The 15,661-nt window shown below is 40.9% G+C and overlaps 2 protein-coding genes across 2 annotated transcripts; both read left to right on the forward strand.

Moving 5' to 3' along the window:
• The first annotated feature begins 964 nt into the window (after positions 1-964).
• slc52a2 (solute carrier family 52 member 2) lies at positions 965-8,022 on the forward strand. Its single transcript, XM_085346012.1, has 4 exons — positions 965-1,176; positions 3,801-4,671; positions 4,755-4,878; positions 6,775-8,022. The coding sequence occupies exons 1-4, from the start codon at positions 1,047-1,049 to the stop codon at positions 6,982-6,984; spliced, it is 1,335 nt and encodes a 444-aa protein (XP_085202138.1). The 5' UTR covers positions 965-1,046; the 3' UTR covers positions 6,985-8,022.
• A 4,780-nt stretch (positions 8,023-12,802) lies between these two features.
• On the forward strand, positions 12,803-14,564 carry slc52a3-2a (solute carrier family 52 member 3-2a). The gene is made up of 3 exons (XM_085346334.1): positions 12,803-13,785; positions 14,105-14,228; positions 14,355-14,564. The coding sequence occupies exons 1-3, from the start codon at positions 12,803-12,805 to the stop codon at positions 14,562-14,564; spliced, it is 1,317 nt and encodes a 438-aa protein (XP_085202460.1).
• The last annotated feature ends 1,097 nt before the right edge of the window (positions 14,565-15,661 follow it).

Here is a 15,661-nt window from a genome sequence, read left to right on the forward strand (position 1 = left end):
AGTTAATCATGTCAACGAGTTCATGATCATAAACTCTTGCGCCGCCTTGTCCTTTAACTCTTGTGTATTGTTTGGGTCTGCTGGATCCATTTTCTGAATTCACTATAAAGAAAATCATTGTGTTTATTGTTTTAACCTTAAACTCAGAACACAAAACAACATAAAGGGTTAAATAAATCTAAATTATTTAAAGCTAAATAAACACCACACAAAGGTAAAAAACAAAAATAGGGTGGCAGTGGGATTGCTGTATCGAAAGTCATAGTATTGGGATCTTCTCTCTTTCTTTTTTTTTAATTATTAAAATGCTAGAGAAGAGCAGCAAAGCCCATTGTTTGGCTGAAATGAATCTAATTAGCTGTTAAAGTAGAGGGCGATAGTGTCGCAATTTAAGCAACAATCAGTGTTAACTTCCCACAAAAACAAAAAAACAAGCAACCCCCCCCCCCTTTAATTATTTTAAAGGTAACAGTTGTTTACAATGAGCCGTCTGTGAGTTGCCCGCTGGATCGCAAACGAGAGAACTCCAAGGCAGATGGTGCCTTCACGGTTGTCGGAATGTCTAGAATTCCTTATCGAGTATGAAAACGCTCCAACAGAGTTAATGTCCAAACGTGTTATATTATACGCTGCTTTAAAAAATTTGGAGCTTGTATGTGTCAGAGAACCACTGTAAGAATAGGGAAAACCCGCGGTGCTGTAGGAAATGGCAGCATACCAGAGAGCGGTAATTAAAAATGACTTGGAGGTCATAAACCACCTTTACAATTCACGATACAACTTTGCAGCGAACCTAGTGTGGAATGTGTGCTTTGCTTAAGTAGAAAAAATGCAAAATTGAAGCACATAAAAGCCGAAATAAAAAAATTGAAACCGATTATTAAAGTTCCGAACAGTTTCGAAGGCAGCCGAAGGGGCGGAACTTTGCGTAAGCGTCCTCTGTTTCGAGTCCCTGATAGGGAGGTATGGAGGAACACGCTGGACACAAGCTGAGGCAAGCGTTTTATTAGCGTTTCTCTGTTGAATTAGCCGGACTAAGCGCGACCATGTCCGGTGGGTGGTGGAGCAGTGCCGCGGTGAGCCACGGGCTCATGGCTCTGTTCGCCATGGGTTCCTGGATTTCTGTCAACAGTCTGTGGGTCGAGCTCCCGGTGATTGTCGGCGTGCTGCCCGAAGGTAGGTTGTAGGAAGCTCCAACAACCCCACGCTTCCCCGCTTTGACCTTTCCCCTACTAATCCATAGCGTGTATCACAGTGTTTCCACATTATTTGAGTTCATTGGTTTTATTATATAGGCTCTGGAGGCGGTGGTGGACAATAACAGCTAGCTCCACCTTATTGTTACATTATCAGTCTATGCATTCAAAATTGGTTAGGTGTAGCGTTCAAATGTAGTTGTTTTCGAGTTTTTTAAGAGATGGCGCTCTTACTTAGTTCCTGAGCTGTTGTTAATGTGCAGGTTTAGACTTTACATACTAAACTGCTAAACCTGTCATCATTATCTGCAGTATAGTTTATAGGCTGTTATATCCGATGTTATGTAGTTATAACTCCTGCATTAACACTGAAATGCTTCAGTGTTATATATTTACAATATTATTTCTGAAGCCCAACATTTACTCCATGGTCTCTATAATTTCATTTGTTTTGGAACTTTTCACCACCAAAATTGAAAATTAACTATAACAGATGATACCAGTTTACATTTTAACTATGTTTTAAGCAAATTGCTTCTTTATGCCTTTGTCGTAAATGATAAAATAATGATAGACTGAAAGGTAACCTTTATTATTCCATTGTTTTTCTATAGCCACGCTGTACATATTTAGATGTTTGTTTACTTATTACTTCAATTTTGCATACTTTACTATTTTTCCACATTGCCTGGTGCAAACCAAATGCTTCCTATAGATTTACTCATTTACCTATGTACACTCAGTGGTTACTTTGTTAGGTACACCTGTTCAGCTGTCAGTCACGTAGCAACAACTCATTGGATTCAGGTATGTAAACATGGCAAAAATGATGTTGAAGTTCAAACTGAGAATCACAATGGAAGGAAAAAAGATGATTTAAGTGCCTTTGTTGGTGTCACTGAATTGAAACTGCTTATCTACTGGAAGTTTCCCCATGAACATCTCTGGAGTTTCCAGAAAATTATTTAAAAGTGAAAAGCTGTCCACTGTGTAGCTCAGCAGCTGCACAAACTTGAAACCTTAGCAGCCAAAACAACATTGGATCACAGTCCTGTTGTCTAAGAACAGGAAACTTAGTCTACAGTTCACACAGGCTAAAAACCCCCCCCAAAACTGGACAGCAGAAGGTTGGAAAATGTTTCTTCATCTGATGAGTCTCAATTTCTGCTGCAAAATTTAGATGACAGGGTCTCAATTAGGCGTAAAAACATGAAAGCATGGATCCATTCTGCCTTGCATCAATGAGGCTGCTGGTGTAATAAGGTTAGGGATATTTACTTGGCAAAGTTTGGGTCTCTTAGTACCAACAGAGAATCATTTAAATGCCACAGTCTGAGTACTGCTGCTCACCGTGTCCATCACTTTAGGACCACAGTCTACCCATCTTCTGATGAGTCATGTGTCATGTCACAGTGCTCAAATAATCTCAAACTGGTTACTTGAACATGACAGTGAGTTCACTGTACACTAATGGCCTCCAGTCACCAGATCCCAGTGCAATAGAGTTCATCTGGGATGTGGTGGAGATTCTCATCGTGGATGTGCAGCTGACAAATCTGCATTATCTGTGTGATCCTATCATGTCAATATGGACCAAAACTCTGAGAAATGTTTCCAGCATGCATGAATTCTAAGGGCAGTAAGGGATCCAACCCAGTACTTGCATGGTGTACCAATTGAAGTGATTGGTGAATGTATAATATCAGTATAATAGCCCAACGATATACTGTCAGAATTAAGTGCTTCATCATGGGATGATATTTATGAGAAAACTTCAGTGGGTTCATCACATATTTGTAGGGGTGTTATGACCCAGTCATGATCAAGAGACCAGGTGTATGTTTGTTTTAGTTTTTAAGCTATTTTTTTAAATTATTCATCCACTCAAAGTCAAAACTGAGGTATGAACATAACCGTGGTTTTCAATAAATGTTACACAGCTGCATGTTAGATATAACTAAACTTTATTACAGGCTAAGTGTCATCTTGATCTAAAACTCAAATCTACAACTAAAATTTTCACTAAATGCATTCCTCTGTTTGACACATATTAGGGCCAATCTGAGAAAACACACAAAAAAACACAAACTAAAAATTTCCTGTGTTGCAGTTATGTTTGAAAATGGCTAATATTCTGTCAGACTGGCTTATATCCAGCTTACTTACACTTTCACTGGTCAGAGGTTTCTTGCTTATATCCATTTAATGTCTTTGTGGTTATCCAAAGGACACCTTTTCGTTAACAAGACACCACAGTGAATACCAGTTATTTTATTATGAGTTTACTGCCTGATGAGGGCAACAAACTCACAATATTGAACTTACTGTGAACTCAGGGAGTAGGTCGCAGCATCATTCTATAACAAAAGAACTCTTGATGCAATAAAAACAGATTAGCATCGTTTAATAGAAACATACATGCACAAAATTGTTTTGGAAAAGCACCTCAAGATCAGCAGAATAATGTGGTATCCTTATTTTTTTTTAAAAAGAACACAAATATGAATTCAAAAGAATCAAAACACATTTATTAAACAATATTGTAAAAATGTGTTCTTATTGAGATCTTATTACTTTAACTTGTTTGTTTTGCTTCTCTTTTAGGCTGGAACCTGCCTGCTTACCTCTCAGTGCTTATAGCATTTGGGAACCTGGGACCAATAGCAGTGACCATCACACACCACTGTGCGCCTGGGCGCTTAAACGAACGCCTCGCCATCCACTGCATCCAGATACTGGCAGTGGTGGCGTCCGCTTTTCTGGCCGTCTTCTGGTGCCACACTGTCATGGTGGCAGGAGAGCAGAGATCCGTACCGTTCCTGGTCTTGACTTTCGTGTTATCGATTGTTTCCTGTACGTCCAACGTGACCTTTCTGCCTTTCATGTTCCGGTACCCACCTCAGTATATCCGTACTTTCTTCATTGGTCAGGGTTTCAGCGCCTTGTTCCCTTGTATTGTGGCGTTGGGACAAGGTGTTGGCAAGCTGGAGTGTAAAACTGTGAACGGCACAGTGCAACCAGAGTATTTGAAAGAGAACTTTCCCGCCCAGAATTTCTTCTGGTTCTTGTTTGTGATGCTCTCAATCTCTGCTCTGAGTTTCCTGGCTTTGACGCGAAGACCGTCAGAGTCAACGCAGGGTTCACAGCCACCGCCACCGCAGGAGTCTGACAGTGGTGCAGCAGCAAAGGATGAAGAAGAGACGCACCGGCTGTACAACGGAGGGACACCAGTGTCTGAGGAGCAGGTGCAGGTGCGGGTGGAGGAGCAGCCACCGGCTCAGACATTTTGGACACCACGAAACATCTTCCTGCTTGTGCTGCTCGCCATCTCCAACGCCCTCACCAATGGAGTCCTCCCATCTGTGCAGAGCTTCTCCTGCCTGCCCTATGGCACCATGACCTTCCACCTCTCTGTGGTCCTTGGAAACATAGCGAATCCCGTAGCGTGTTTTCTGGCCATGTTCGTTGTCCTCAGGTGAGAACATAGAAATAAAGACTTATTTGTGAGATTTCATTGTTATATTTGGACTTCTTCTCATGAAAACTTGTCTTTTCCAGGTACTCTACACCTCTGGGATTTTTGGCTTTGGTGGGTGGTGTATTTGCTGCTTATCTCATGGCGTTAGCGGCCCTCAGCCCCTGCCCGCCGCTCCTAGGAAGCCATGCTGGTGTGGCTTTAGTGGTGAGTGGGTTCATATATTTCTGGGCTGGGGTGTTACATCCCGTCAAGGAGGCTGAGACACATCCTGAAAATGTCGTACGCAGCCACAAAAACAACTTTGAACAAAGAGTAGATGTTGTGTTTATTATTTCAGCAGAAATAATCTGGTCTGTAAGCCAAGGCCAGAAATAACAAGCAAACAAAGCTGTTTATAGAGGCAACAAATGTTGGATGGGTGATGGGGAAGGGAATGATCCTCTGGAAGTGGTGGCCATCTTAGCTCCTTACGTAGCCTGTGGTTCTCAGTTAGGAGCTGTAAACATGAGCAATTTGATTTATTTATTTAAACAAATAAATGAATCAAAATTACTATTTTTAAGCTTAATGTTTAAATAAAATTAGTTAACATCTATAGTATAACAACAATGGATACATTTCTAAATGGGCATGATAAATAAAAATAAAGCTGATTTTATATAAAGAAAGAAAACGAATTCCCAAATTTAAACTAGTAATTTTAGGGAATCTCATTAAGCCCTTCCTGGTTCGACCCTCAAAGGGATTTGTGTCTCCTCCCTGAGGATCTTTTCGCTTTTAGGTGAATGTACAATGCGCCAAATCAGAGCAAACTAGGAACTAGAAATTTTAAGGTTAAAGAGTGCCTTCATAGAGCCTTTGATTATGCAGGTCTGCAAAAAAAAAAATTCAGCTTCATGGGATATTTTTGTTAAATTTTATGTTTGTTATGCTGCTGAATCCAAAAATGATTTCCACTTCCCTCTATCATGTACAGTTTTGCAAAACATGAGGAGTTTACATTAAAAAAAAGCACAACAGCGATGAAAAAAAAATCAATATTTTATTAAAATGAACCATGCATACTTTTTCTGAGATTTCTTACCTTTCACTATGAACAAAATAAACCTGTTGGGATGTGATCATCTGAGCTCCTCACACCGCCAAACCCACCCTACCCTCCCCCTCCTTCTGACCCCCCTCAATTCCTCACATTTTCTATTTGTATTTCTCTCGAGTCTCACGCTTAGAAATATTAAATTACTGTAAGAAATCATTATTGGATATGTTTTTCTGACTCAAGTATAAGACACCAGATTTCAGTTTGAAAAGGGAAATTGTACACGTACCGGTAATTAAACTAAAAAACTGACGTGATGGAATTTTAAAGAGATTTTTCACGGTTTCAGTGAAAATCTATAAGAAACAGTCAACATATCCTATGCAGTTTTTTGGTTGCAGACCTGCATTATTTAGTACTGGATGATCAGTTGTCTTTGTGTTTAAGAATCAAAAATCCCAAGAGATTTTTTTTCACTTCATATTTAACATTTCTGCATGTTTTTATTTATTTAAACATTTTTCCTATATATAGTCATCACATTTTTTGCTGTGATGCATCTTGTATAAAAATTGTTTTAAATTTTACCCCTGAACTTGTACTGAATACTTTTCTGACCTTTAATAATCATGATTAAGAAGTCTACTAATGACAGCTTCCTGAGAATAATAGCCCATCTTTATAGTGAGCTTTAAATATAGCCTGCTAGCTGTGTTAGTGTCATAAAACCTCACAATCAGTGAAATCTTGTTGCTTGCTCAGTAACGATACCTGGAGCAGGTTGCGATATGCCGATCGGTGATTATAGGAGTGTAAATTACACTCACGCGCACCCAGTTCCTCAGTCAGTGTACTTTATGAAGCAAAACAGTACATTGGTATAACTTTACCTCTGAAAATGAATCCAAATGCCTTCATAAGCAGTGAGAATTGTAGACAGGAGTCCACATGAGTTACAACAGATCTTTAGAGGCCCACACTCCTTCAGTCTCATCACATTTTCTTCTGTTTTTAAATAATATCCTTCACTGATTTCACCTGCCCATTTGTGCCCCCTACAGGTCATCTCCTGGATTTTTTTCACTGGTGCCTTTTCCTATCTGAAGGTGGTGATTGGTACGTTGCTTCACGAGGCGGGTCACGCCGCCCTGCTGTGGTGCGGCATCTCCATCCAAGCCGGCTCTCTTATCGGAGCTCTCGTCATGTTTCCTCTGGTCAACATCTACAACGTGTTTACCAGAGGCCAAGAATGTGTCCAAGAATGCAGTTAGCAGGAGTGAGATGAGTGCAGTTTTTCTGTAAGCACACACGCCTCTCGTTCCTGCCCCATGGGAAATGGCCAAATGAATTCTGTTTTTGTGGTTCCTGAGAGATGTATTGTGTATTTCTTGCAGCTACTTCTTCTTGAGGATCATGTCTCACATGAGGCAGCCTCTCCTGATTCAGAGGTCTCAAGTCTGTGGAAGTAAAAACATTCCCAAATAATGGGAGCATTGTGTTGCAGGATTGGCCATGGGGGATGTAAAATGCATATGATGCTGTAAAACCTTTAAAGTGCTTTGTGCTTTTTATAATGAACCTTTGTAGGTCAGGTTGTTTATCGCAGCAGAGGAGCTGCTGATGGACTTTTCCCATCTCAGCTATCACGTGAAAGGTTATTTGCACTCAGACACAACAGCTAACTTGTTCGTCCTCATGTACTGATGCTGAACCGAATGATTCACTAACTACATTCTTTCAATGTAGAAAGGCAGCATTAATGTTTTATTTTATATTCAGATGTGTTGCTACCTCCTTTTTATGCCAGGAATAGATTTTTTTAAAACAGATTATGATTTTCTGTTAAGCTCCTCATGAAAATGGTAGAATTTATAACGAAGTAACTTTTTGCAGTCAGATCCATTCAGTTCTTGATCTCTCGGCTGAACTGGGAACACCTTGGTGTTCTCCTGGGCAAGATGGAGGCGGCAGCTGGGGAGAGGGAGGTCTGGGCTTCTCTGCTTAGGCTGCTGCCTCTGCAACCTGGCCCTGGATAAGCGGAAGAAATGGATGGATGGAAAGTTTTCTTTAGATTTAAGTTTACTTGACATTTGGGATGTTATCTTAAGGGAACGATACATGCCTGACAGTCACTAATCAGTGAACAAGGAATTTTATTTCTAAGTCCTTAAAGTAATGATTTTGCGTCTTTGATATGCAGTTAATGTAATTTTACTAACCATGCTGCTACCCAGCATCAGCTTTATTAAACTCTTCTGTTTACACAGGAAGAACATCTGTTAAGCTGCCTTGAGGATTTCGATGTAATACTGGGCTTTTTGTTTTATTACCAATGAAATGTTATTTGGTAATTTCAAATGGATTGAATTTTGCATTTATGTAATTCATGGATTTTGTTTTATTTTGTTTTTTTCTTCTTTTTACGTTGTCTTGTATAACAATGTTATGAATAAAACTGTTCATGGGTAAAACTGCTCTTTGTTGTTTTAAAATATCAGTATTGAGGATAGTTTGGTTTTTGCGTTTTGTATTTTTGAGCTTGCAGTTTGTTCTGGAAAGAGTTTTTTTTTTTTAAACATAAGTCATCTACACTCATATGTCATGAATGAGTCAACTTTTAAAATGTTAAATGTCTTTGTGCCATATATAAACATCATTTCTAAAATAATTTGCACATCTGGCATAGTTGTAGAGACAGTAGCTAACATTAGGCTTCAGTCACACAGGATTTGAGACAATCACCAGTTGCCAAGGGAAAAATGTGTGTGAAAAAGGTGTGTAACCTCTTTGGCTGCTACAGATTTGCAGCGCTCGCCTGTGGAAGCCGCCATCCTGTCCGCAGATACTTGCAGAACAGTAGTGAAAACAGACAGTACAGACTGTAAAGTAGAACACTGGAAAACTGCAATGAAAGATTTATTTTAACAATGTAAGAATACTAAAGTGACTTGAAATTTATTTCCATATTTTATAGGCACACAGCTGATGGCTTTGAGCTTTTATCCACATTCACTTTGCCAAATAAAGAAAGTACGTTGGTCAAATTCAGTAAATCAGGTGTCCAGTTATACAATGTTGCATTTTGCTCCTTTGGTCAGTAAACTGCTGCAGTGGTGTGGAGGGATTATCCCTTTTCCCCACCAGGTCTGGACATACAACATCCATCCAGTGTCAATTCACGAACCTGTCACGCACTTAATTCACACGCAGCTTCTAACTATCGTCTGACCATCTTTAATAATTTATCTAATTCTACTCCTGTTGACGCCACCACCAGCTGCTTGGGAAAAATTAGAACGGTAACAATACTAACCACTGAAATGATTTCATTTCAAAATGTGAAATAAACCTGAAGCTACTAAAAAAAGCCAGATTGTGGTTTTTACAGCTGAAGGATGAGAGGTTGGTGTGTGCAAATGTAAAGCCGTTCCTTTAAAGCAGGGTTTAAAGGTTCCCTTCTCATCCTCCAGTGCTTTATAATGTATGACTTGTAGATAAATGAAATGAGTGTACAGTAGAGTGCATTCTTCCCTTGCTTTTGCCAAAGACCACATAAAGTGTTGCCATGGGCCAACTTTTTCTCGTGCGCCCCACTTTGAGAACCCTGGCTTTACATTAATGTAAGAAAATCAGCTGATGAATAAAATTAGCAAGTTACAGCACTTGTTTTTCATGCAGTTTTTGTAACTCAGCCACGTAAACACCCATTTCCCCCTCTGCTCCCATGATCCCCTTAAGCAGAATTAATGGATTCTGTAGATTCTTGAGTGCCGACTCAACGATTCCTTCAAGGCAAAAGAAACAGTTGCTGTGACTTGAAATCCTAACATGTGATGATGCAAAAGCCCTGAGAGTGAAGATATGTAAAGTTAGGACAATGATCAGTTAACCCAACGTGTGTCATGGTTGGTTACATGCTCGCACACCCACTCGCCCCAAGCAGGATTTAATCCTTTGGCGCACACACACGCACACACACAGTTTATTGAGCAGGACTTTGGCTTCTCCTTTCCTTTGTGTCTGCAGATTTTTTCAAACAACTCCACCAAACTGAATGTGAGTATCTGCAGCGATGCATATTCTGAGTTTAACGATGAAAGTATTTAAAAATTGTAAAAAAAAGTTTGTTTTTTTCATTATGCTCATAGACATTTATTCAGAATAGTTTATTTTGAGACTATTTGACTCTTTTTTTTAATAATAATAATGTGTTCATAAGGTAAAGGAACAAATTCAGGGACTTGGAGAACTGTCTTTTGTAGCACTGGTTTCAAACTATTATTTTACAGTTTCTTTGATCAGTGTCTCCACTGCATGAAGTTTCTATTTAAATAAACAATGCACTGATCAGATGTTTTCTCAGGTTATGTAATAGATCACAGTGCGGTAGGTGGTCGTGTTTTGTTTGCTGTATGTTTCATATCTGACGCAGATTGAAGCCAGACTATTTAAACATCTTCTTATACGCTGCACTTTGCATGTAACTTGTTCCATCTCACAGAAGTGACTGTCTGAATAAAACAATGAAAAGATAAGCTCCTTAAAATAGGAGTAAACATTAGCCCAGTAGTTAAGTGCTGGACCTTTACTGGGATGCTTCATGATGGTGACACATTATCAGATCTGGGATCTTAAGGTTTTATTCAGTTTAATTATTTCCAGTTCTTTGCAGATGGAATGACACAGCTAAGCCAATAAAGTATTTTCTCCATGAGAGCTATCGGAACAGTCAAATAAACATAAAAGGTCACGCATTACTTTAACTGGAAGCACTGCTTGCCAAGTTTGATCCTAATCAGAACCTCAAACCATAAAGTCTTAATACTTTATGGTTAAACTTTTTGTCCCCACCATACACCATTTTTCAGCCTTTGGCTCTCGGAGGAGGCGGACGCACTTTTCTCCTCTCCCTTATCTTTCCTGCTAGTTCTTATGTCCTTGTCTAGTCTCGTGTCTTTTTTGTATTACTTTCCCTGGAACACTCTCTCACAGTCTGTGTCTAAAACCTAAAAGAGAATTATGGATTTGATCAACTGGTCTCTGAATGCTATTGACACCCTTTAACGAGAACTCTGGGCTCGGGAGAGCCCGAGTGCCCTGGAGGGACTTTCCCTGCCGGATACACGATGGACGGGTGGCAGAGGATCGGCCAGGACGCTGAAGATATCTACCTATTCGGAACCATGATAACAGGGTTCTTGCTGATCGGAGCTGGCTTGGCCCTGGCTTATCGGAGAATTAAGAAAGCGGAACTGGCTGTTCAAACCCCCCCAAGGCTGCCCGCTGGGATTGGAACGACAGGTATGACTTCTCAGAAAGGGCTCACTGAAGGCAGCATGGTTAAGAGCTTGGAGGCGCTTATGACAGCAGTGAATGCTCAGAATAAGACCTTTGAGCGTATGTATGTTGGATTACATCAGGAAAGAATCAACTCAGAACAACATCTCTGGGCGGAGCTGGATTACACCTCGGATCAGTTGGCTGCGGTCGTGAGGTCTCAGAATCTGCTATGTGAGCAAAAAGAGTGACAAGACCACAGAATCGACGGCTAATAACATCACGGAGAAGCTCGCAGCTATTAACGGGAGACTGAGAGACCAGTGTCGGAGTGTTAAAAAACAGCTTGAAATTCTCAATTACCATCATAACCCGGCTACCCCTTCGGCGCCAGCTCAAGGCTGGAGCCAAACAACAACTCCCTGATAACGACTGTGTTGAGTCTGTTCCTTCCCATTCCCTACAAGGCCACCTGGGTTGGCTGGAAGACCGTTTACTTAGCCTGGCAGGGCGAAGGACACTGTCTCAGCTGAACTATGGACACGCACACACATACATATACTGATACTGATAAGCACTCACTGACGCATCACCCTCTCTACCCCGGATCCAACGCCACCTCCAACGCTTACCTCCCCCATGATGTGGACATCGGGTCAGCTGGAGGCGCAGTCGAAAGATTGTAGCGGTCCCAGATCAGATGTACACACTGGAACTCTTTCCCATGTTGCTTGTCTGTGTTTATTGTGTTATGGTGTGTTGATACCTGTGCATTCCTGTATTATCCTTTTGTGTTGCACATTTCAATGTTTTTTTTCCTCGCTACCTGGCCTGACCTGTCTCCATATTATATTAACTTAATGAAAAATGTTCTAAAAGACACAAACACATTCAACAGGTCCAGCTCAATAAGTGCAATACACCAGTTCAAGAAAGCAAAGGTCCCAGTTTCAGACTTCATCAATATCCAAATAAATAGGTTATTCAAAAATCGCCACTGTTATAGTTGTTGTGATGAGGAAAATTAGGCACAGAGGCCAAAATCACTGTGTCTTTCAAAGTTTGTTTCTCTGGACATTGGCTGGTTTTTCAGTACAGTCCTAGACCTTTGATGCATTCATGCATTAAAGAAAAAACACACATCAAAGGATGAACCAGTGACTTGGCTTTGCAAAACAGCCAAGTTAGCAAAGAACCATTTTAGCTTGTATCTTTAGGCACTTTGTTACTAGCAGCCTGTTGCAAACACATCATTTGTTCTCATTTCTTTACTTGAATCTATGAAATATCAACAACACAACAGAGACAAAATAGCATTATGGTACCAAAGAGCAATTAGATGATCAGTGCATCCTTTCAAGCAAAACCTTTGCACAATACTGCATGACACTGTATAAGAGCTATAGTTTAACATTAGAGGATATGGGGACAATTTTGAGCTAGGCTGAGGTGTTTACTACGGTAACTGCAGTTTTTGAGAGGTTCCTTCCTCATTTTATTGGGTTTCTTTCATTAATAATGTTCTTTGTGTAGAGTAAATCATCAATATATACATTATATGGTATCTATATCATTTATAATATGAGTGATCACAGATATTCTTACAACATTTCAGAATTTTAGATGCTGAACCCAGAAAACATTTAAGAGCAATTTGAGGTCTATTTGTTAAAAAAGCTAGAATGAAACACAACAGCTAATGTTCTGAGTCATCAAATTTTATTGTTAAATATGAGATTTCATTATAAATAAAATAAGTAAGGTCTACTTTAAACATCTTGTTTGTCTCATTCTAGAAACCCACCTAGCAACATGTCCCTTCTCACTCACCTGTTGGCATGTTTGTTCGGTATGGGCTCCTGGGTCTCCATCAACGGTCTGTGGGTGGAGCTGCCTCTGATTGTCCCCCAGATCCCAGAGGCTTGGTACCTGCCCTCCTACCTCTCAGTCATCATCCAGATGGCCAACATCGGGCCTCTCTTCGTCACTCTGATGCATCGTTTCCGACCAGGCACCCTGAACGAGAGAGCTGTCATATATGTGATCATCGGCCTGGGCACTGTAGCAACTTTCCTGCTGGGATTCTTCTGGAAGGAGACTGTGGTTGTAGCAGGTGTGGCTCGCAGCGTGCCTCTCCTTGTTTTAACTTTCTTCCTCGCTGCTGTTGACTGCACTTCCTCCGTCACCTTCCTGCCCTTCATGATGCGTCTCAAGTCTCAGTATCTGACCACCTACTACATCGGGGAGGGTGTGAGTGGCCTGCTGCCGTCTCTTGTGGCTTTGATCCAAGGTGCAGGGGTCGTCCACTGCATAAACAGCACACAGTCTGTGAACTACACCCTCAACATTCCCAACGGTTCTGTGACCTCTAACCTCCAGGCCCAGTATCAGCCTGCAAACTTCTCGACTGAGGTGTTTTTCTTCTTCCTCAGTGCCATGATGCTGGTGTGCCTGGGGGCTTTCCTGCTCCTGAACTACCATCCATCTGTGGCCAACGGAGTGAAACAAAAAACAAAAAACATGGAGTTGGTCGAGCAGAAGCCAATGATGGATCCTTACAGACCAGAAAACCAGAAGCCCAGAAGCAGTTTTGGCACCGGCTCTTACAGCTGGATGGAGGTGTTTTATATCTTTGGGATTCTGGCCTGGGTGAACGCTCTGAGCAACACGGTTCTTCCCTCGGTGCAGTCCTACTCGTGCATGCCGTACGGGAACAACGCCTACCACCTGTCGGCCAGTTTAGCTGCGTTGTCCAACCCTCTGGCATGCTTCATCGCCATGTTCTTACCAATCAGGTAAGTGTGCCATTGGCAATTTTAACAAGGTAAATGCTAAAACAATAATAAATCTTCAGGACTCTTTCATATTCTCCATAGTTTTTAATGCAAAAATAATGGAAATGTTTGAATAAAACTTGCTTAAACCCTCTTACAGGAGACACTTTTATATTTTTCTAATGCTATTTAGCTTTTTCTCTGTTTAAGCACAACTAATGTCAAATTCCTTTATAGTTCATCTGGCCCCTCCCCCACAGCTTCACATGTTTGTGCCACATTATATCAACCTTAGAGCATCTGTAACTGCAGTCGGGATGTCATTTGTTTCATTTCACAGATCCCTGCTGTTCATGGGAGCCCTCACAGTGATTGGCACTGGAGTTGGAGTTTATATTATGATCATGGCAGTGCTGAGTCCATGCCCAGTGCTGGTTAATGATACCTCAGGTGGTGTTATCATTGTGAGTGCACTGGTAGACGTCTGTTACTCAAACAATTCACAGTGTTTCCTGTTGGGAGACAAGTTGCACTTCTTTACCTTGTGATAAGCAGAAACACAGCAGCACTCACCTACTTCTGTTCCACAGGTGTTGGCCTGGGTCCTCTTTATTCTCACCCTGTCCTATGTGAAGGTGATTATTGGGGTGATCCTCCGTGATGAAGGCCACAGCGCCCTCGTGTGGTGTGGAGCTGTAGTGCAGCTGGGCTCTCTGCTGGGAGCTGTGACCATGTTTCCTCTGGTCAGTGTGTACGACTACTTTTCATCCGGAGACCCGTGCAACACAAAATGCTCCTGAAGTCACAAAGAAGACACTGGAAACAGACTCAGTAATGACTCGCATGTTTGTGAGTGAAATGAGAAAAATCTGTTTATATATTCCTGCTTTTGCTATGATCCAACGAGTACATGTATGTATGTATTGAGCCAGATAAGTATGATGTTCAACATGGGACAGGTCAACAGTGCTAGTTAGTCTGAGTTAGTCTGAATCCCAGAATCTTATTTCAGTTAGTTTGGCTGATCTTCTGTCTGATAACAGCTTTGGGATTTTCACATGTTCTGGAGCATGAGCAGTGCGCTATAAATTATGTTTAAAAGTGGGGACAATAACAAACTTTGAGCCATATTAAATGGGGCAACTTAGGCACAATCACCCAGAAGTGCGTACGGGCGTTCTGCAGGTGATCCATGCACTAATTTAAATAATAACCATTATTTTGCTGACTGCAGCGCAAATTAGCAACCAAAAGCCAGCAGACCTGATGTGTGAGCAACTTATCTGCGAACCATCTGGGTGAACTCTTCTGCTACAAACTGCTGGGCCTGTGTGGTCCTGGCCGATGGCAGATGACGTATGATCAGGTACTTATTAAAGTCACTATTAGATACCGTAACCCACAGACAATCTATCACACTGACACAGCTCTATTATCAGCAGCATTTCGAGAGACATTTCAATTTTGCATGTGAGCGGTGTGATACGAGAAAGAAGTCAAATAAAATGTGTGGGAAGTGCTGAAAGAAGAAACACAGAGAATTTCTTATTGTACACTGATTTTTTGTAGGTTAAAACCAACAACATTGCAAATCCACTGGCTGGCTGTAAAAGCCAACTTAGCTGTCTCTGAAACAAAATGCATCTATTGCAGGTGTTTGGGATCCTCCTGTTTAAACCATTCAGTTGTGCCAGTTATAAACACCTTTTAACAATGAAGGAGGTTTTTTTTTTGCAGGAGCAGAGCACCAATAGAACTGCTCCTGTGTAATTAAAGGAGTAAAGTTAATCCCAAAGAAATGGAACTACATTTACTGTTTCAGTTTGTGGTTTTAGTGTAGTGACTACTGTAATGATTAAGCAATGTAACATTTTATTGGTTTTTAATAAGATGTTTT

This window comes from Diplotaxodon limnothrissa, linkage group LG22 (assembly GCF_057381915.1).
Source record: "Diplotaxodon limnothrissa isolate DT_005_m linkage group LG22, D_limnothrissa_male_GT1.1, whole genome shotgun sequence".
Classification (NCBI taxonomy): domain Eukaryota; kingdom Metazoa; phylum Chordata; class Actinopteri; order Cichliformes; family Cichlidae; genus Diplotaxodon; species Diplotaxodon limnothrissa.

What these genes read in the sequence shown, in the direction of transcription:
- slc52a2 (XM_085346012.1), top strand. Translation starts at nt 1,047, where the DNA reads ATGTCCGGTGGGTGGTGGAGCAGTGCCGCGGTGAGCCACGGGCTCATG. An exon ending in GCCATGTTCGTTGTCCTCAG is followed by an intron (nt 4,672 to 4,754) that starts GTGAGAACATAG and finishes TGTCTTTTCCAG; the next exon opens with GTACTCTACACCTCTGGGAT. An exon ending in ATGCTGGTGTGGCTTTAGTG is followed by an intron (nt 4,879 to 6,774) that starts GTGAGTGGGTTC and finishes TGCCCCCTACAG; the next exon opens with GTCATCTCCTGGATTTTTTT.
- slc52a3-2a (XM_085346334.1), top strand. Translation starts at nt 12,803, where the DNA reads ATGTCCCTTCTCACTCACCTGTTGGCATGTTTGTTCGGTATGGGCTCC. An exon ending in GCCATGTTCTTACCAATCAG is followed by an intron (nt 13,786 to 14,104) that starts GTAAGTGTGCCA and finishes TTCATTTCACAG; the next exon opens with ATCCCTGCTGTTCATGGGAG. An exon ending in CCTCAGGTGGTGTTATCATT is followed by an intron (nt 14,229 to 14,354) that starts GTGAGTGCACTG and finishes TCTGTTCCACAG; the next exon opens with GTGTTGGCCTGGGTCCTCTT.